The sequence below is a fragment of the Chiroxiphia lanceolata genome, chromosome 5 (assembly GCF_009829145.1).
Source record: "Chiroxiphia lanceolata isolate bChiLan1 chromosome 5, bChiLan1.pri, whole genome shotgun sequence".
NCBI lineage: Eukaryota > Metazoa > Chordata > Aves > Passeriformes > Pipridae > Chiroxiphia > Chiroxiphia lanceolata.
Genome location: NC_045641.1, coordinates 60,955,836 through 60,977,842, shown reverse-complemented (window position 1 = coordinate 60,977,842; position 22,007 = coordinate 60,955,836). Strand labels below are relative to the sequence as shown.

Genomic DNA, 22,007 nt, shown 5'->3' with positions numbered 1-22,007 from the left:
ACACAAGTATCAGAGTGTGTACACAGACTGATGTCTATAAATCAAATATTTCCAATCACAATAGGTGTCTTGGGGGTTTGTATGGACAGTGCCGTGAAATTATCACCCAAGGCAAGTAGAAGATCAGGATTCAGTAGGAGAAGAGAATATAAACAAGAAAGCATTCCTACGTTTCTGTGCTGCACATATCTCTTGAAAGGAGATTCTGGTCTCCTTCTCAAAAGGATGGATCAGAGTTTGAAAGTATCCAGCGAAGACTGACAAGAGGGAGCAGAAATGCACAGCTTCCATATGAGGAGAGTTCAAATCCAGCAGATTCTAGCATGAAAAGGAGACAGCCTTGGGTGAGGACATGGGGGTTGAAGGCACAGAAGTGCCTTTATCCTAAGTGACAAGCTGATAGTTACTCACTACTCATTCAGAGTACACACCAGAACTAGGGGACAACAAACCAGATAATCAGGCGGAAGGCTCAGAGCACACAGAAGGGAAATCTTAGTGCGCACACTGTGTAATTTAACGACAGAGCCCAGCGCACAGGATGCTGTAGAAGCCAAAACTATAAATAGATTTGAAAAAGCAGTCAGAGACATTATGGAAGAAAAGTCCACCAGTGGCTGTTAAAAGCAAAAATAGCAAGTAACTCCTGACTCAGGAAGTCTTTAAACTGCAGATTACTGCAAGCTGGGAAAGAACTGGAGAGAGGCATCATTGTTGCTGGCCCTGTTCTTACATTGCTTTTCTCGGCAGCTGCTGCTGATTGCTCTCAGGGGCAAGCCAAAATACGAGGTGACCCAGCAGGAACACATCTACAATTTTGTTGTCTTCTCAAAAGACCAGGGCAGATCTCTCTCCTGCAAGTGTCCCCAAAAGACCTGAGCTGAAGAGTGAGCCAGCTCAACCCAAGCCACTGGGCTACCCCAAATCCCTCCCTTGAGGCAAGGTGTGTTAGCCCCAGCTCAGTGCTGCATTGAAGCATTGGCATGACTTTGGAATTTGAGCTGGCTGTGGACGGTCACCCTGCTTTGAATGGAAATAGGAAGGACAGAAATCCATTTGCACCCAACTAAGCAGACAAAATCTTACCCTTGTCTTCTACAACAGAGTCCCTGGCACCCTATAGCATCCCAAGAGTGCTCCTTAGCAGGAGGAAATGTCCTCCTGTCATCTGCTCCAGTTTGACCTCATCATTCTTAAACATGGGTGACCACAGCCATATGCAACACACAATACCATATGATGCCTGCAAGTCAGCACATGGAACTGTCATATTCCCACCTCCCTTTCAGTAAGAGGGATTGTCCAACTTGGAAATCATCCTACTTTCCTCCAAGTGGCCATTGTTAGCCAGAAGGTTTGGACTAGAGGTGCATCTCATGTGGATTGCTATGTGAGCCCAGACCGGTCACCATGGCTGCTGTTTGAACAGCAAAGAGTGTTTCAGGGAGACAGGCAGTGAATCATGGCAGAAGGAAGAAACCTCTATTCCAGATTTTTTTAAAAAAGTCCCACTTACAGAGTTCCAATGACTTCAGCAGTGTTTCCCAAAGACCAAAGGTTACACATAAAAAAAAAAGTCATATTTTCAGTGCCACATAAATTAAACTTTGCTCTGGCTAATAAGTTAGAAAATAAAGCTAAGCAACCCATGTGCAGATCACCTGTGTTTCTGCAATTACTTCACAATTAGACAACTGCTGAAAGCAGCTGGAGGCAAATGCAATACATTTTCTAGCAAAACACAAAATGAAACAGTCTGTTTCAGTGCAAGAAAATACATAAATGAGGTTGTAAAGAGAGCTGTTTGGCAAAGAGTAATCAAATAAAATGAAATATGGTACATTAGGTTCAGCACTTCATGGCATTTCATTTTTGTCATTAGAAAATTGCTATAGAAAATTCAATATATTCAGTAGCGTTACTATGGTGTTCTGGAGGGTTGCAACAAACTTTTGCTATGTCTTGAAAAAGGAAAGTGTTGCACTATTGTTAAATCTACAGAATCAAAATTATTTAAAAACAGCATGTATTAAAAATGTGATTGTCAGAACCAAAGTTTGTGCATAAGCATATGAAGTGCTGACACCAGTTTCTGTACAACTACCAAAAACTAGAAAGTAGGTGTTATCTTATGATAATAAAAATATTAATTATATTGATGCATCAGTAGCAGGACTTGTGGTAAAGAAAACTATTCCATGTAACAAATTTATTTTAAACAATATAAAAATGTAAGTATTCTCTTGTGGTCAGTCATACCTGAAAAGGGATTCTCGTGACAGCCAGATTTCGTTCTGTTTCACCGTCTTCCAGGAGAACAGCAGCAGCAGTAAAGCAAAGAGGGTCAGAACAGTAATTCTCCATTTATTTAACCATGTAGACAGCTTTTTTAGACCGTGGACAAAAAGGATGCAGTACCCCATACTGGGAAAAAAAAAAAAAAGGAAAGGGAAAATGTACCAAAAGTTATATTTCAGGAGTTTGTTTTATACGCAAGAACATTCAGTATCGCGTTTATTATGCAATTACAGGGGGTTTTGGACTAATGATATTTTCTGGGCTAATAAACTTCCATTCAACAGCAGATTTCCTCAAGTTACTACGCAATTTCCAAATTAATCTAAATGATAGACCCGGATGCCAGAAGTACAGTAGCGTACATAATACCAACCCAGCATAATGGCAGCTTACACCAGCCCGCGGAAGGCAGCTGCCTTTCTGAACAGCGAGCTAAGAAAGCATCATGTAATAACAGTAATACTGAGCACTACTGGAGCAGTGTGGAAATGAAAAGCATTTTAACAGAGGGAAGTCTCTAAACAATCCCAGTGGTGGCAGCTTTTAATTCCAGTTTACAGATTGCGAAGCTGAGGCAGGGGAGCAAGTGCTGTAGTCAACGCCACAGCAGGAGCGGGTGACAGAGACCACGTCAAAAGGCAGGAGTCCGTCTGGGTCTTGCCCTTCTGCATGAGGGCCAGCCCATCCCTTCTAGTGCCCAGCCCAGAACAGCTGAGATGCCCTAGCAGAGCTTCCTTACTGCCCTTCCATGAACCAACACACAGGTCTTCTCCAGCACCCAGCCCCCAGGCACTTCCATGGCTCTCCGGGAATAACTACAGCAGCATTTTTACAAACCACACGTGGACTGAAGTCTTATTCCTGTATAACTTTAAATAAATTCCACATTTATTTACCTTAATTCAAGAGTTACGCTAATTCTTCCAGTGATGCCCCTCTGAGTTAGAAATCCAGTGCTTTTGGTTGCCATACTTAGTAAGCCACTAATTTTACTCGGCATTTTTTAAAAGGAATTTCAATTTCTGTTGCTCAATGAATTTCATTAGCTTATCTACAACTCTTCAAATTACTTAGCATCTGATTTAGTGTTAGAGTTAAAACCTATCTTAGTCCAGGGAGCTCCCCCTGATGAAAAAAAGGGAGCAGAAGGCTCTGGAATAACACTTGGGGACAATCAATATATAGGGACAAAAGAGCACCCCTCCCCAAACCAGCACACCTTGAACCCCAGCTGAATCCTACACTTGAATGAAGGTAGGCAGGAGGCAGAGAGATAATTACACCCACCCACACTCCAGTCAGAGATCCACAGTCTTTCCTGGTCTGTACCTAAACATCTGAGCAATTTCCCTGTGAGACTGCTACGAGGTAAGAGAAACTAAGAACACAATTCCCCCATCAGAGGTGACCTTGCAAGGAAGCACACGTTATGGCTAAAGTCAATGTGGAAATCGGAAAAACGTTCCATATTTGAGGAGCTGTGTGCCTGCTTCTTAGCATAGTTTTTCTGTCCTCTAGGAGAGCCTGGCACACTGCTATTGCTTAGTCTTCCTAAAGATGGAGAGGGACAAGAATTCTTCCTTTCGCTGAGGAAAAAAGTGCCTCTGTAGTACGTACTGTGATACACCAGCGTTGTCGCTGGCACAGTACAGGTGCCTTATAGAACACAGAGAAGTATATACATAGGGGGCAAATCCAGAGACAACATTAGATCTGGTGATCATTCAAAACTCCTTCATTGTTGTTTTTGAGTTGTCCCATTTTTCAGAAGTGATTATCTATATATTTTCTTCACTTAAGTATGCTTTCACTTCACTGCAACACATTTCTGTGTCACTTGCATTGTTTTTTTCCGTTAACTCTTTTGCACACATATGTTTATTGCACCTACATTAACTGCAAGCATTTAGAGCTACAAACAGAGATGCCGGTGCCAAACATTCCAGCCTTCATACCTATTGGACCCTACTTTAAAACCTCTGAAAAGCTGATCTCTGTAATAATCCCTCCCTTTCCAACAAAAAAATGCCTCAAAAAGCCTGCAGACGGGTTTTCACTCTGTTATTTTGCCTTTCTGCAATTTTATCCTTCCCTTGGAATTAATTATCTGACATAAATATTATTTAATTGCTTTAGCACACAGCTGTTTTCAAAGTAATTTCCCTACACCTTCACATATTCAAGAACAGGCCCTTTGTACAGAATTGTGAACACACCCAGAAAACAAAAAATGCAAACGTCAATGTCTTGGTATTTATGTCAAATCCTGTCCCAGCTGTTGGGAATTTCTGCCTTAGCAGCAGTACTCAGTCTGCTTGTCTGAGGCACAGCCAGCATCACATTACACCTTACACAGCCACTGGGAAAGGTGCTGCTTCCAGGGGTTGTTCTCCAACATCTGCAGTGCATTGTCACAACAGTTACAGAGAGATGGTGAGGAGAATTAAGAGTTCAGCTCAGATGGCAGCTCCCAACCCAGCTGTCCTGGCAGTGGCACAGTGCAGGTTTGTAGCAGTGCCCAGCTCCACATACCACTTCCCATCAGGGCCTCCTAAAGCACTTTGTAAGGGAGGTCTGCTGTAATCTTCCTCTTAGGGAGCAGGAACCTGAAACATAGCAATAAAGTGATTTGCTCTGCTGAAAGGGGACTGGCAAACACGGCAGTGAAGCTGCAGTCCAGGACTCTTACCTATAACACGGGGAGTATGCCATGGAAACCAAGATATTGTGCTCAACAGAGCACAGGACTCTCCAACAGATAAACAGGTAAGTAACCCAAAAGCAGGCTGCACACTCAGTAAGGCAACAAGACTATAGGGTTCAGCAGTAAGTCCAAACACAGAGGAGAATGGGTTCCCAAATGGCTGCTGAGTGGGAATGTGTAGCTCATGAAGCACCAGCATTTCAAACCACAAAGCTGCCACTTGTAAGGTTAAAGGGCAAGGTTGAAGCATGATTTACAATTCCATAAGAGAGAGATAACTTTGATAACGTTAGGACTGAATTCTGCCACAATTAGAGTCTAACTATCCTACAGTCAATGTCCCTGCACTGTAAAGTGCACAAGAACCCAAAAGAAAGGAAAAGAAGGGGAAGGATCAGATAGCATGAACTAGATGAATATTTTTATTTTCAGAACCTGGTGAGTTTGGCTTAAAACTTCAGACCATTTCCTGCCACAGATCATCAAGGAAAGGGTGGGGAGGACACACCCATGTTAGGACCTTTCAGTGCAGATGTCAGGTGGAGCCCCATCTTTTTGCATGGCCTTTTTAATGACATGGTCAGTTCAAGCCCATCCCCTGGCCGAGGGCAGATGTTACATTCCTGACTACAGGTCTTTTGCAGGCCAAGGACTTCCAGAAGCACAGAAAGCACTCACACTCACATGTCCTTTGCTGCCAGGAAAGAATGTGCATTTGTGATTCCATGCCACAAATAGTCTGCAAAACAATTCCCTGCAACATCCCCAAAGCCATAATCCTTAGTAATTTTTGCATCTCTTTTTACATTTCTACCTTAAGGTCAAATAGCTATGATGAAATCAGGGCAAATCCAGAGTCCTCCTCCAGATCTCGTGGTCTGCTCTAAACAAAACAAATGTCTACACCAATGTATTATAGCCTCTGTCAAAAAATACCCCATAATTATATTACTATTGTTTTCCTAGTTCCAAAACCACATAATCCCTCATACCTTACAACACACGTGTTTCACACTAGACTCAGCAGTCCCAGTACAGAAATTAGGTTTAGTACAGAGACCATGTAGTTTTGAACCAGTGAAGCACCAAGCTTGCAAAGATGGAGCTGCTGCTGCAGCAACATTCCCTGACAATCACTGGAGAGCCCCCTCCACCATCATGTTTCATCCCCCCATATGCAAGTTCATCCCACTTCCCTTGATCCCCACCTCATCAGGCTTCAGGTAACCCCTGGAAGCTGCTCTGAGTTGCAGCAACTCAGTAGCAGCCCAAGCCGTGGTACCCTGGTGGAAAGGGTCACACAGGTGAGGCTGCAGTTAATTCAAGAAGGAAACTTGCCAGGTAACGTTTCCTGTGTAGTTAATTCTGCCATGACCCTGCCATCACCCACAAACACAAAGAACATTTCAAATACGTCATCTTTTTTTTTTCTCAGTGACAGGGAGTCAACTCCATATCAAACCTTACCACTGGCTCACCAGGAAACCAGTTTTTACTTGCACACATTTACAGGAAAAAAATGAAAATGTCTCAAAAGGACCTTCCATCAAAGACCTGTTTGCCACTTGAAAAACCTGTCCTTAAGTACTACATTCCAGACATCTTTGTAGCTATCTGCATATGTATTGAGGCTGCAAGGTTGTGGGTTTGGGGTTTGTTTGCTTTTTAGTTAACTGTAGCATTTCCTAGAGAAGGAACCATTTCTCCTGAAGGGCTTTTGTCTTGGCATTGTCATGCAAGCACTTTTCTGAAATACTTTGTAGCAAAACCAAAACAATGGGAAACAAGCAAAATCCCCCACCCACTTTTCTTCTTTTAAGTCCATTTTCCACTGGATTACTGTAAAACTGCTAAGCTTTTTTTTTTTGCCCTTTTTTTTCTTCCATAGGATAAGCAACAACCTGCTACAGCAACTGTTCCCCACTGTGAAAAGTCCATGCAAGCTTGGTCTGAGGGTCCTGCAACGCAGGACCTGAGGAACAGCCCAGCAGGTGAACATAATAATATTTTTTCTGTGAGCTCACAATGAGCACACTTATTAAGGGAGAACCTCTGACTTCAGAAATTCAGTGATGCAGCAGGAAAGCCGTGCAAATGGGCCAGCAGGCCAATGGTTTCATGCTTCCTCACGTTTCAGGCTCCTGAGGTACTAAAGTGGTACCTTAGGCATGCCCTGAATTGCAGTGAGGGCAGGGATGCATGCAGCAGGGAAACCCTCTGTGCCACTGCCATGTGTTTTTTGGCAGATTGCACACAGGGAGCTGTGCAATGACAGATTTTTTGTCTGTAATTTCTTTGGGTTAATATTGTTCCACCTGCAAAGAAGCAAAGTGATAGGAGGCACAAGCAGATGGAAACGAGGTGGCACACAGACCCCATTTTCCATGGGGCTCTACATGTATCACCCAATTAAAACTAGAGCCAAAACAGCAGATACTTAATATTTGCAAACACTTGGGTAATTAGATTACAAATTCAACCTTTCCTTTGGCCATTATGGCGCCTTTCCCAAGGCAAGGCTGTTACTGACAATGCTTACACACAGTTCTGCTCTCACTCTGTGGATCACGTTTCTCTCACGTTTTAGTAAAAGTCAGGAACAGTTCTCACTGCATTTGGCTCTTGGTGATGGCATCTAATTAAAGGCATGTGTTGCTAGTGCTGTAGCCCAAGATTATCAGGATGTTCTGCTACAGCAATCTGCCTGCATCAGAAACCATCTTTACCTCCTCCAGAAATTGCTTGGAGACCTACTGCTGCAGAAAGCTCCTGAAGAACCATGTTCTAGTCAGGCATTCTATTGTATTTTCCAAGTTGTGACTTTGCACAGCTTTCCAGGTTTCCACTCCATGGAGGACTGCATGGGCAGAGCAGGCTGAGAGCTACAGTTCTGAGGGAACAGGCCTGTAAACCAGCAGTGCAGCTCCAGCCTTTTCTAACTCAGCCAGGTAGAGCTGTAACCTCAGGAGTCGAAACAGGTGGGAGAAACTACGCAGAAAAGATGCCTTCCTTACACTTCTTAATGGTAATTTTGTGGATATCAAAACTTGTGAAGGAGTTGTTTGTGGGTTATTTAAAACTGATTTAATCTCAACTACACACATGTAAACTCAAGAGTAAATCAACTGATCTCATCAAAGTTACTGCAGATTTCAGAGCTCAGCCCAGAGAAGAATCCAGGTGCATAGATGCATACCTATCAGTTTGGAAAAGAGTTGCCTCTAAGCAGCCTGTCAAAGTATGGAAGAAACAGTGCCCTGTTCAGGGGCTGCTAATGCAACAAAAGGGATTATCTCAAAATTATACTGAGACCAGAAAATGCACTTGGCTTTGACATTTCACCCCAGAGGCTCTTTCTGGGCTGCAAAACTCCTTCTTGATTTCCAGCACTTATTTAAGATGACTCCCTTTCCCTCCGTAAAAACCAACCCTCACTTTGAAGCTGCTCTGAAGCAAGTTTAAGCCTTGTGTTCATGACTAAATACATACCCTGCTGCTGCCCTTCAGAGAATGGGGAGCACAGCCTGTCTGCTGCCAGGTCCAAATGCTGAACACAAACATTTTATTCTCTCAGTTTTATAGTTCCCCACAAGCTTCCTAGCCCCAGTCCCACACATATATTACCTGGCACAACACGCTTTATGTGCTCCTAGTCCCAGCCATTCCAGCTCTGCAGCCTGAGCAGAGGAAACACACTGAGAGGAAGAGCCAAAGTCAGCTGAAATGCAGCTTGCAGGCAGAGCTGTTGCTGCAGGGGAAAAGGCAGATCATCCCTGTTAAACTCATCGGCTCTGCTCACACTTCTCTAATGGAGAGTAATTAATTGCAAAAAGCAGGCTTGGCATGCCCTGTGGGTTGCTCCTGCCTCACCAGAGCAGTCAGATGTGGAAAGGAGCACTGGCAAAAATAAGCATGGCCAGGGTGGCTCTTTCTACCCCAAAAAGCACTCTCAGGCATGCAGCTCCAGCGATGAGCTGTGCTGGTAGAGTAGCAAAGATGCTGTTTTATGAACAATGTCAAGTTTTTCAAAGCTGGAGCTGTTTGGGCCAGGATAAAATCCGCACTTTAAAAAAAAAATGTTTCCATCTAGAAAAAGTGTATTTGTATGTGCATGCTAGCTTGCACTTGAGTCATAAAATCATAGAATCATTAAAGTTGGAAAAGACCTCCAAGGTCATAAAGTCCAACCTTTCAACAAAAAAAAACATTTCCTGAGTCACACACAAAAGCCAAAACCTCAGAAGCTGGTGCACTCCCTGCAAATTGGATCACCTGGGTTCAAAACACTGTGCCAGGTGAGGCCCAGAGCTGGGGGTGCAGTGGGTGCATATGCAGAGTTTTGAGCTTGGGGTCCACAAAATTCCCCAGCCATGAAAGCCCATGTGCTGATCTGAAACAACCACACTCCACAGCTGCAAATGTTTTCCAGAATTTTTAAAAAGTTTACTTTGCACTGCCAAGCTTACTGCTGGATCAAGACTTTCCCTCAAAGCTGGTACAAGGCTAGTTTAAGTTACAAGCTGGCTAACTGGACAAGAGTGCAATCATGGGCCTAGAACTGGTCTACATTAAAATGCCACCGTGGATTGGTCCAGCACGGTGCAGATCAGCACCAACAGTCCTGAAGAAATGCTGGTGTGTGGCAGATGAACCCTGATGTCCCAACTCTCAGATGAGCATGTGTGTCCCCAAAGAGGCAATTCTGGGCCACTCTACCCAATTGTCCATTTCTGTTGTTCATCTCCTTTTGAGATGAAACTCCATCTTGGCTTGGAGAAGTCTTTTGGTTTCCAACCTTTTTATCTAAAGTTTCATTATAGTAAGCAAACCTTGGTAAAAAGTTTTGCGTTAACCGAAATGTCATATTTTTCATGGGAAAATGTTGTACCAAAACTTTCTCAATCAGACAGTACTACCAGTGAAAAACTTGTTTTAACAGTCAGGTTTTGGACTAAATGTCCAAAGGCAAAGAGGATGCAGGATGTGTCTCTGTCACATGCAGACAATTAGCAGCATTCACTGGTACTGAGTTTTGGGGACAACGGGAAAAGCGTTGTTTAAACTGCCTATCTCTTGATAATGATGACCTGGAATTGATAAAGTTTTTCTTGGTTACTAGAGGTTTTAAAAAACTTAAGGAACACCATCAAAGCATAATACTTAACATACAAAAAAAAATCCCATTGGAAAAAAACCAGCTTTACAGCTCAGAAATATCAGTGTGACACCAAGGAACTGGCAGCGTACTTAACTTACTACTGAGTCTGCTGAATAGAATGTCATATTTTCACTGCAATTAAACAGGCTTTTCCTGGAATAGGCTGCAGATTGTAATACAAAGACACAGAGAACCACAAGCACTGTCAGAATACAGCTAATTTGGAAGGGTACCTTATGAGTTAGTGTTAAGATTCTGTCATTGGCTCTAAATTAAAAGCTGTGCAGGCCTGTATTAAAGACACTTAGACATGATCAGTTAAGTCATCAAAATGATTTACCTCCACAAGCAATGTGGTCCTCTAGGCAGAACGTGATGTAATTAGAGGAAATGCAGGAACTCTTCCTTATTAGAGAGAAAATATGCACTAGAAATTAATGATTCTGCTAACCCTTGAAAGGCTGTTCCAACATTTGGACACATTTCCCTTCCTTTCCTTCCAAAAAGTCATGTGATAAACAAGCCCCCTTCATCAGAGTCTTTGAGTCCAAGATTTCACTTCCAACAGATTTCTATCTGAAATATTTACAGGTAATACAGAAACCTTTGAGGTTTTTCATTACTATATGAATTATGGAAAGAAAACATTTTATCAATGAAAAATCCTACACAATGCCATGAGAATTCCACAGAAATTTCCCTAAATCTTATATGCTTTAGTGGAAAAGGGTCTGCATGCTAGAGTTTTAATTTAAATTCTGTAATAACTTCTGCAATTCTGTAGTAGGGACATAATTTTTCATTCAATTCCATTGCAAATCTCCAAAAACTCCATGTAAGAGTATTTTCTATTTAATTTCACAAGGTATCTTCTTAAGGCCCTTGTAAATAAGAACTCTTCTTTTAATCAACATGACCAAGTAGAATACTTCTACAAGATGACATTAACTTAATTTATTATTTTTAAAATCAATATCTTTAGCTATCTGTATAATTTTCAATAGCAGAATAAATGAATTTGAAGGTTTTCCTTTAACTTAATCTATCACAACAAAATCAGAAGTCTTTCCAGTATAGCCACTAATGTCCATAACTCCACACAAATTTAGCCTTCCCCTGAATCGATTGTACCTGTCCAAAAGGCAACACATTTCTCAAAAGCATGTTTTAAATTTAGTTAAAATAACGCAATATCACAGTCTAGACCAAATGTGCCATGAGCTAATCTTTTTCTGCTTTGCAGAATAAGTTCAAGTTTTTATTCCTACAACTTTACTGCCTTTTGCCAAAATATATGGCACTAGCATCTCAGCATTTCTTGCCTGCATTAACAGGGAATGGCTGCTTTGATTTCTCCTTGAAGTGTTCAGTAGGGATCGGGCAAGCCTTCCAAAACTAGAAGCAAAGTTTGGATACGCATCTGCAAGGTAGCTGCTCACAGCATTTAAGCCTTCCTATAAGGAGTTATTTCTCATTAATTAATGAGAACTCTCTCTGCCCCCTTCTGAAGGGCAGAGTGGAGTTATCATCTCTATTTCATAGATGGGGAAGCAGAACCAGAATCACTTCTCTCAGTTGAAGTCCTGACCACCTCACCTCCAACCACGAGCCATTTTCCAGACTGCTGCTCAAATTGATACCCTGGGGCAGGGACAGGCACCCCCTCACAGTAAAGAGGGACTCAGCTGGGCCTGAGGTCTGATTGCCATCACATAATTCCTGCCCTTTCACTCCCAGTGCCCTCAGGTCCATAGCTGAATTACAGGGAATATAATCCAATCCGCTGCTTTTGAACTTCAGCTGCTCCACGGCCCTTGCAAGAACAGCAGCAACAGAGTACATAGATGAAATCATGTTTGTTTTAAGTAAATGGAACAGGTGTAGCTTACATTCCATATACAAATCCCAAATGAATCGTGGACTTAACTTGAAAACTGGTAAAAAGCTTAATTATGTTGCTGAATTGAGATCAGGGAGAAGATAAACAGGCTCCATGGAGCCAATGGGACTTTCACTGCTGACTTTGCTGGGGTCAGTGTTTGACTCCAATTGAAAAGAGAAGCTTCTTCTGTAAATCAGATGATCCCTTACAGGATCTGATCTAATATTGAAGGAATTCTGAAAGGCAAGCAGAAATTCAGCTCCTGGTGAACTTGTAGCTTCAAATAACAGTAAAGATTGGTAAAGAGAAAGCCACTCAAAAAGAGCAGCAAAGGAAACTCAAAATACATCACCACTCCATTGCACAGCTGGTCTTTAAGAAAAGGACGATAATGTAGAGAACATAACATGCTCCCAACAAAAAGAAGCAGCAGTAAATCCCATCCTCAACTGGCTGCCTTGTAAGCAATGGGGACTTCTGCTCAGGAATTACAGGGTTCATAAAAGTTACAGACAATTCCACTACCTACCAGATTCTTTTTCTAATCTCCAGTCACAAAAGTTAATAACGTATAGAATTACACTAATTGGTAAATATGCATTAGCACAAAGAATTGAAAACATGCTCCATGCAAAGGCAAAAATTCATGTGGTCTCTACTTTGCTATGGCATGGGGAAAGCTTCAACATGATGTGTTAAGTTCCTGAAAAATACAAGTGTGCTTTTTTTATGGATACTGGCTTTCTTGCAGATTTTGAGATGGATGGTGAAGCAAATGCCATCCTGTATATAGCAGTGATCTCATCTTCTGGTATCGACAATTAGGGTTGCAACATCAACTCTTGACATAGAGAGGAGCTGGTAAAAAAAAATGACAGCAACCCATAATTGCCTGTGCTAGGAAAGAGTAACTGTGCACTCTGCAACCCACTCACTGCATTACCCACCACAAATGAGCTGCCATAACAATGGCGCAGGTACCACTGGATTGCCTACTGCTGTCAGCAAATTGGAAATAACCCATGTAGCAATGTTTTGGTTGATTTGTTGGTTCATATGAGGTTGGGAAAACAGTTTAAGTTGTCCAGTTATGATACAGCAGCTCAGCCAGGAGCCACTGCTATCAGGCTAGCAGTGGAAGATGAAGAAAACACAGAAATTGCTGTGGTAGGCAAGGTGTGATCCCACGGGGTGAGAGCAAGCCCAGCTCTGTTGGTCCATCAGGAGGGAGGCAGCTCCTAGACAGCCCAAGAGTTTGCATTGCCTCTCCTTGTTTCTGCATGGTGAAGAGCTACACAGAGGAAGAGCTGGTGCTCCTGTGTAATTACAGACAAATTGCTCACAACTCAAAATAACTGGATGCACAGTTATTCTGGATTTTCAAACAATTAGGCTGTCTGTGGTGTTCTGAGCAGAGTTAACACGGACACTTTGAAGAGGGGAAAACCTCTGCTTTGAGACTTTCACTGATCCAGCTATTTATTGTGATGCTTCTTTGAAAAATTGTAGAGAGTTGTATCCTGTCCACTACTCCCAAGGCAAGTATTTCATACCTCTTGCCCTCCTGAAAACAACCCTTCCCCTCTTATGGGCAATAAGGCAACAACAAAAAAATTTTGAAGTTAAAAGACAACAAGTTGTTTTTCAATTAAATTTTTCAGGCTAAAGCAATACTATTATTAAAAATTCCTGATTTAAACAAGTAAGTGCTTGTAACCCTCAAATGAAAAATAAATACAAGAAATATTTTCTCCAAATATTTATGTTTAGCTAAACCCAATTAAAGAAAACATTGAACCATTTTAGCATAGCTTATATGCCTCTTCCCCGAGGCAGGGCAGCATATAGAAGAGGAATTGTTCCAAATACCCATCAATCCCCAGAAGACAAGACCCAGCCATATAATTACACATCAAGTAAAAGGCTTATTTCTTGCTTCTTTCTATTTACAACATCTTTTACATAAATTCTTGGGTCCTTACTTAATTTTTACTGAAAAGAAAATGACTGACATTTTCCCCAGGTAACGACTGAGCAACACTGAACTAGGACTTAAGGCTGTGACACACATAGACAACTGTCACATCCATAATACCTGTGTCACATCCATAAATATTAATAAAGGGCTATTACTTGACAGAGATAGAAAAGCACCTTCCAGCATAAGCCCAAAAACATAAATCACGGAGTCCTCTCCATCTGACTGAGGACTTTTGTGTAAATAAAGCTGAATGACAACCTCTGATTTGCTGAGTTTTAGAGAACGAATGGTGAAGGATAGGAAAACCCCTTTTCAAGATGTAATATGATAAAATTGCTAAAGGCTGTTCTAAATAAAGAACACAAATGCTTCCCAAAGCCAGTGTTACTAAAGTGCCATGTTCCCAAGGGGAAAAACAAAACAAAACAAAATCACGTTATTTTTGTGCTGCCATAGTCATGAATGTTTGCAGAAGTCTCCCTCATCACTCATGCCATTTTGCACTTGGAGGCTGAAAGAGATGCTCAGCTCTCTCCAGATCCTTTGGCTGGAAACTGCCCACCTCTCCCATCCACTGCCAGGATTTGCCTTCCCTTTTCATGCCAGGTATCTGCCAGCCTGGGCTAAGAGCAAAAACCAAATATTGCAAAGCAGGACAGGAGTGATCTGAGCAAAGTATGAGATTCAGGGCCCCTGGCAGATTTACTCCAGAGTAATCATTTAATCCTCCTGCCTCAGTTTTCCTAACTGGAAAAAAGAAAAAAAAAGTAGCAACTATCAATTACCTACTTTGTAGGTCATATATTTGCAAAGCCCTCAGGGAAATGAAAAGCATTATACAAACTATATGCACACATGTTAACGCTGATTAATTTTCTCTGTGCAAACATACCCTTTTTTCTTCTTCATTGCCCCTCCTCTCATTATATCAGCAGTCTCATCTGGAGGAGGACAAGGAACTGCTGACAGCTGAAGTATTTCCCCGCAGTTGTTCTTTTGAGATTCAGAAAAGCAACCACTCAACACAGCTCTGTGCTCAGCTGACTGTTTCCTTAATAGCCTTGTGCTTTCATGTGTTTCCTCATTTTCTGTTACATGAATTTAAAGCAATCTGATTTCCAAGTTAATTTGAAATGATGCAAGATCCATTAGTTGAGGGTATCATTTGCAAAATAACTCAGAGGGACAACTTTCACTCACTATACTTTCAGGTACACTCCCAGCAAACAAAGGAAGGGCTAGTGATGTGAACAAAGTCAGAAGGATTTGACCCAAAAAGCATGTCAGTATATAGAGGCACAGGAATACAGCCCTACTGCATAAGAAGCTTGTAATAAATGTAATAGCTCCTACACAGCCTGAGTTTTACACAAGTGAGCAGCCCTTTTGTGGTAGTGCTTACACAAATGACAATCAGAATATATACAGTTTTGCAAAAGACCATCTATAAGCATTTTTCTTAGGATGTTTGGATCCACAATTTCTGAGGAATACAATTTAAACATTTTGTGGAATAAAACTTTTGTTTCAGCTGTCACAAAGTAACCCAGAGTGAAATGGGGTACTTGTGCTAGTCAACAGCTCCACAGTGGCAGTATCCCATTAGATATAACTGATGTTGGCCCTCTGCATCCAAGGGTAGAAGTTGGCTTTCCGACTTGCAGCATCCAAGATGCAGCATCCATTTATGATCATAGATGGAACAAACTGCAGTGGCAGATGTTGCTCAGAGAGGCTGTGGAGTCTCCCTTTTTGGACATACTCAGAGCTGTTTGTACATGGTCCCAGGCAACCGGATCTGCTTGCACACGGGATTTGTATCAGATCCCGAGGTCCTTTCCAACCTCAACCAGCCTGTGTTTCTGTGAAATGGGCAATGGTCTGGTGCATCTTGGATGCATGGCCTCTGACTGCCACTGCAGCCTCTGGTCTGGATACCGTGGAGATGTCAGAAGTAACACCCCAAAGCTGTCCTTGAGTAAATGCAACTGGAAGCACCCAGACTGCTGAATTGTTAGATGCTGAAAGCTGTGGGAAATTTCAGGGCACTGGCCAAGGAATGGAAATGTGGCTGGACTTTCCTCACCCTGTTCAACAGCTGCAAATCCTCCACTCTTGGATATGCAGTCAATAGCTTACAGGCTATTGCTCATGCTCCTATTCTACAACTGAAGCCAGCAGCCTTTTAAGACAGCAATAGGCTCCTGACCACCTAATGTAGTGGGAAAGCTGAACAATACCACAATAACAATATCACAGGTTAACTTTTCAGCTACTGTCCTGAAGTAAAGACATCGAACAATTTAATTTGATAATGCTACCAAGAAAGAGAATCTTGAGGGACAATGCTCACGAAACACTACCTCATCTCTGTATTGAGCTGTGACAAGTATACCAAAAAATCTATGTTTAAAAAAAAAAAAAAAAAAAAAAGAAGGGATTTGGGGTAGCTTTGCTCCTGCCAAGCAATCTGCTCTCAGCTGACTGTAAAATCTCTCATGCTATCACACCAAAACTAAAAGGCAGAGAATACACTAACTAGCAGTGTGATGTTGGAAGTATTTAAAAGTGAAGAAGCAATCATGCCTGATTTTAGAAAATGAGATAGTGGTCTCATCAGAAACAAATTCAATTGCAGTAGTTACCTTGGCATGTAAAGGACTCGCTCTGCCACAACAAATCCCACCCTGAAGAAGAGGTTGCTGGCTGGGATGAATGGGAAAACCAGGAACAACAAGCCAACCAAAACTTCTTTGTGTTCCAGTTTCTGCAATAATACAAAATGAAACAAGAATCAACTAAAAAAATCCATTTAATTCACCACTAACTTTCCCCTTTCCTTTTGGGAGTCATAAAAAAAGCAACTCAGATTAACATTTGATATGTTTTGCATTTAAAAGAAATTATTCCAAGACAGTGTTCTTTGATATTTATGCACTGTTTGTGCATTTAATACGCCCAGAAAGTGCACAAACACTACCCACAGTGCCTATTATTACCCTTGGTATCTTTTCCAAGGTCAGCTCTCCCATATGCATGGCATAGCTAGTACTGAGGATATAACCCACAATGGTAATATATAAATACAGAACAGTGTAAATATATACATTAGCACGTCTATAGCAGTGTGACTGTATGTAAATACACAAATGCATATCACATACACACAGAGTGCTGTGTTCAATCCTAAATGTTTATAACAGAGAAAAAACCGTTCAGTCAGCCACATTTTGTGTAAAGAAAACTAGCCCCAAATGACACATTAATGCAGTCATTTTATCCCTTTCAAGGAAATATCTAAACTTGAAATGATACTTTTGCACACAAGGTCTCCATACTCACACAGAGTCAGAAATCTGAGACACGCTGTATGCTAAAATTAATGTTTTTCACTTGAGCTCAGTTAATGGCCTTCACTTGTGCTCACTTCAATGTTAGTTCACTCTTTGAACAGAAATCAAATTACTACATGCAATTCAAAACAACTGTGATCTGTGTGGCCGACACAAGTGTCTCGGGATGCTGCGATCAGCAGCGGCCACCGATCCTGCCATGGAGAGACCCAAGCCTCCTTGGGCGAGTTGAGTTTCAGATTTAGCTCCACACCAAGAGGGCGAATCAGCTCTTGCTTTCTTCTGATGTTCTCAAAGAATGACATCAGGCTAAAAGAAGTGCAGCTTTAGGCCTGCTCAGGCAGACATCTGTGCTTTCATGCCCCGCGATACCGCTCCTCATCAGCCGCCCGATGAAGCAGCTTTGTCACGCTTAGAAACAGATGCAACCAGAATCACTTAATGGTTGCGGTACTTTCTAATCGTTGTGGGCAATTTCTCAACTTTGGAGAGCAAATTGACTTCTCTGCTGGAGGGAGCTAAATTTAGGATCGCTGAACAAGATTTTTGAGCAGAGAAAGGGAGACCAATCAATGATGCCGGGCCAAGCAGTACAACCTATTTGCTTTTGCAAAGCTACAGACTGCAACACCAGTTACCACTGGTCTAGACAGTGGCTGAAATTCAGAACCCTTACTATTAAAATATATTCATTCTATTCTATGGGAAAGACAGTGAACATTTTCTATGCGTACCAAATGCACAGGTCCAAGTCAGGAGGCTCTGATGTTGCTTTAGAGGAGCTGAAGCCTAGGATCACAAAAAAGTACACTAGTTTCCTCTGTCTCAAAGAGGAAAGATGAGACAGAGAGAGGAGTAGAATCGATGTCCTGAGACTTCTTTATCAATATCTGCTTTAAACAGCACCACAGTTATCTGTGGCACTTCTAGTATCCACTTTTTGAGTGTCTTGGAATCACAGTTACTAGTGCCTACATGCAGTCACAAAAGCACCTAAAATATATTGTTCTCAGAGCTGAAGCTGACACCAATCCATAAAGCTGATGAGCAGAGCTGCCCAGTAATGGTCATTTTGGCTTGTAATTACAATAGAAAATCGAACAGAAAAAAAAAAAGGATTAAAAATTATTTCTCAACTCTGAATGCAAATTATCAGTCCTCAGCTCAACTCCAACTTTCCTCCCATTCAGCTCTGGAAATATACTCCATTTTCTCCTGCCATTTGACACTTCCTTCCCACCTTGTCTGACTTAATTATGGTGCCCATTTTCTGCCACCACTCTACCCCAGGGGTTTAGCCACAAAGACCCGGAGGCACAAGAAGGTATGTTGGGCCAAAGGGAGTGCACTGCTAATGCATAAAATGTTCTCTGCCACCAAGATATGCACTTGCTTTCAAATAAACCAGTTATCGAAAATTTCTCCAGTTATTGTTCATTAAATCAATAACTGGGAAAACAACCTCCAGTTAAAAATCTCTAGGAAGGACATGGTATTACTCAAGGCTGCAACACTGTAGATAAGCAAAGGAAACTGAATGCTAGAGAAAGACAAAACTTGTACATCAAATGGGGAAGAGGAAAATGTGGGAATTAGCTCAGCCGAAGGAGAAAACGGTACTGGCATGCCCTTTTTATCTGCACAACACGTCACGACTCTGGGTTAATGCCATTGAGGGCTGCCAGCTCAGTCCCTTGGGCAGGGCTCAAAGACAGCAGACCAGCACTCACAAACCAGCCTCATGAAGCAGCAGAACCCTCCACGGTGCTACTGATTTCTGAAACAAAATATAACTGGCAGTGGCCTTTCTAAAGCATTCCATTGCGGCAGAGGCTTTTGTGAAGAGCTGGTCCTCAAAGGCCAGGCTGCAGCTGGTTTTGTGCTACGCGTGGTCCTGCCTGTGAGCCAACAGGTCAAACTGCTGTGGTCATCCCAGAGCTCAGTCTGGGCTTCTCTCCTCTGCCCAGACATTAATGTCTCCTAAATTTGTCCAGGGACTTCGTGTATGACATCTTGGCCCTGTGGCTGGGTCCTGTCTGGGAGGAGAGGCTGGGGAGAGCCTCCAGGCACGGCAGGACAAATAGGTGTTGTTGGTGGGCTTGTGAAACTCATCTGTGGCCATTAGCAACACAGTCTGGACGCAGCCTCTGGCTCAAGCAACTTCTAAATGACTGGCTGCCCACAGTTTGGAATTCATACTGGAGGACAAAGCTCCCCTGTTCACAGCCAGATCTTATCACTCACTTCCCTAAACAGTTTCTACTGACCAATTAGATACTGACAAAACCAGCCTTTGCCCTGACCAGAGCGCTGCACATTCTTCTATCCCAGCCTTGCCAGGGCACAGCAGAGCTACCTGTCCCTGCCTTTCCAGCAAGGGCTAACATCTGCCAACCTGGGCAGCTCAGGGAAAACAGAAGAAAGGACAGAAACGCCACCATGATGTGTTGAAAGGATTGTATGTACCATGGGTAATAACTGTAGACAGTTAAAAGCTAACAGCACAAGTCATAAGATACCATATTCTCCTTTATCCTTTTTCCCAACAAATTTACTTAGGATTCCCCTTCTATTCCCTTTTTCCTTGAAGGGACTGACAGATTTATAAATAATTAAGTAAGCAGGACAGAATGGCACAAGATCCTCAGGGACTGGTAGGGTTGCAGGAACAGAGGACAGCAGGATCTCCCATTCAATTCAAGCCAGAGGAGACGCTTTTCACGTGTCTTTTAAATAAAACAGACTCAATCTGTATGTAGCCTGTTACATTTTCCAGGCAAGGAAATAAAAGAAATATTGGGACCATATATTTGGTTTAACTACTTTGGTCATATGAGCCCACCTGAAACAGCTGAGCTAAAGGTGTCAGAATCAGCATCTTTCGGGTACCCAGAGTATTAGTAAAAGCTTTTAAAGAGTAATAGGTAATTTTGTTTGTCTTCCTTTTTCCTTTGAATAAAAAAAGCTAGGACTAGAAAATACAGATCACTTCATTCCTTTTACAGAGAGACAATTCCTTTCATCTTAAAGGAAGTGCTTTCTTTTGGAAATACAAAACTTATCTTTCTGTCAGAGAGGTCCCTCTCTGGGAGGGAAAAAAAAATGAATCAATGAACACCTTTGAATTAACCTTAGAACAATTCCTCCTGTTAAGGACAAGTTGACTTCAAATCAAAATAGCATTTCTTATAGTAAATAGCTTGGTGGGAGGGAGGAGTTTTCAAATTCACATCTAACTCATTACAATTAAGCCTTCAATATACTGTAACCAAAAAAAACCCCAACAACAAACCAACGAACCAAACCAAAAACCAATCAAGAAAAGAGCCTTTTAAATTACTTTTCATAGTCTTATCAAAGAACTAAAGAACATCACTTCTCCCAAGTAAAGTGTCACACTATCTCAAACAAAATATCAAAGAATCACTCTAAGGTCAAACATCATCAATATAGCAATAAATCTCAAAAATTGCTTCCTTGGCAACTTGGGGGAAAAGGAAGAAATCCTTGATTTCACAACTGAAAGAAGTCCTTCCATATTACATAGAAGACATTCCTAAGCCATAAATAAGTATTTGCTGACTACGGCTAAATCACAAGTCTTCTACAAGTCAGAGCCCTCAAAGTATGAGTGCAGGAGGTGCACAGATTACTTCAACATATCTGTCCTAACTGTGGACCTGCATAAGCCCACCGTAAATTCCTTACTTTTTCCCTTGAGAAAGCATCGTCTGAGGTGCCAGATCCATCAAGTCCCAGATCCATTAAGTCTAGACTGTGATGACAGGACTGATGTTCACATCCCCTGGCACCTCCAAGGGCCGAGGCATTGGAAAGCAGAGCCATGAGGATAGCATTCCTTCTGGCTGGATTAAGTTGCACCTCAGGGAAGACAGCAGCTGGGCAAACAAACCTAAGCAAATTCCATTCTGCTCTACCTCTGAGTATTTCCAAAAGTGTTTATACATGCTTGCCTGTTTGATGGGAAGGTAGCAATCAAATGGGTTTAATTTCTTCCTCTAACGGTTTATTTTGAGAATGAGGCAAGTGCCACCTCTTCACCATTTAGAACCAACAGCTCCATGGAGTAAAGACTTCCTTCCTACCAAATGCATCAATCACCCTCTGACAGTGAGCTCTGGATGGCCATTGCAGCCAGTGAGATGTTGTGCTTGGAACATCTAACTGCATGCACAGAAAAGCTGGCATCCAGGAAAGTTGGGAGTGCATGGCTGTATAAAAGCAATGATTGCTATTCCTCATTTTCAAATGCTTGCAGGCCTAGGAGGTAAGTGCATTATCCATCAAAAGAGACACAGAGATTCGAAGAGGATATGTGATGGTCTGTAGACCACAGACAGAGGATGACACTTCTTCAGTTTATTCCTAACATCCATTTGTGCAAGCCCTTAGTGCAGACAGCACACAAACCTAATTCATGTATTCCTGCTGTACCACTCTCTCACGAAGCCACAAGTAGCTTGGCAACACAACTCCTCACCAGCCTGCATCAAACCACCAGCAGCATCTCACCTGGCAAGAGGTCAGGATCTGCAAACATCTACTCTTGCACTTTCCACATCTACAGTATTAAAGATAAAAGGGATGGTGTAGGATGCACGTCAAATTCA

At 42.1% G+C, this 22,007-nt stretch overlaps 1 protein-coding gene across 1 annotated transcript in view; it reads right to left on the bottom strand.

Annotated features, from left to right (window-relative positions):
* Nucleotides 1–22,007, bottom strand: part of TMTC1 (transmembrane O-mannosyltransferase targeting cadherins 1) — a 145,088-nt gene that overhangs the window by 45,426 nt on the left and 77,655 nt on the right. Inside the window, exons 9-10 of the mRNA XM_032688578.1 lie at nucleotides 16,669–16,790; nucleotides 2,260–2,424 (exon numbers count right to left, since the gene is read on the bottom strand). Of these exons, the coding sequence (XP_032544469.1) occupies nucleotides 2,260–2,424; nucleotides 16,669–16,790 (287 nt within the window). The remainder of the gene's footprint in view (nucleotides 1–2,259; nucleotides 2,425–16,668; nucleotides 16,791–22,007) is intronic.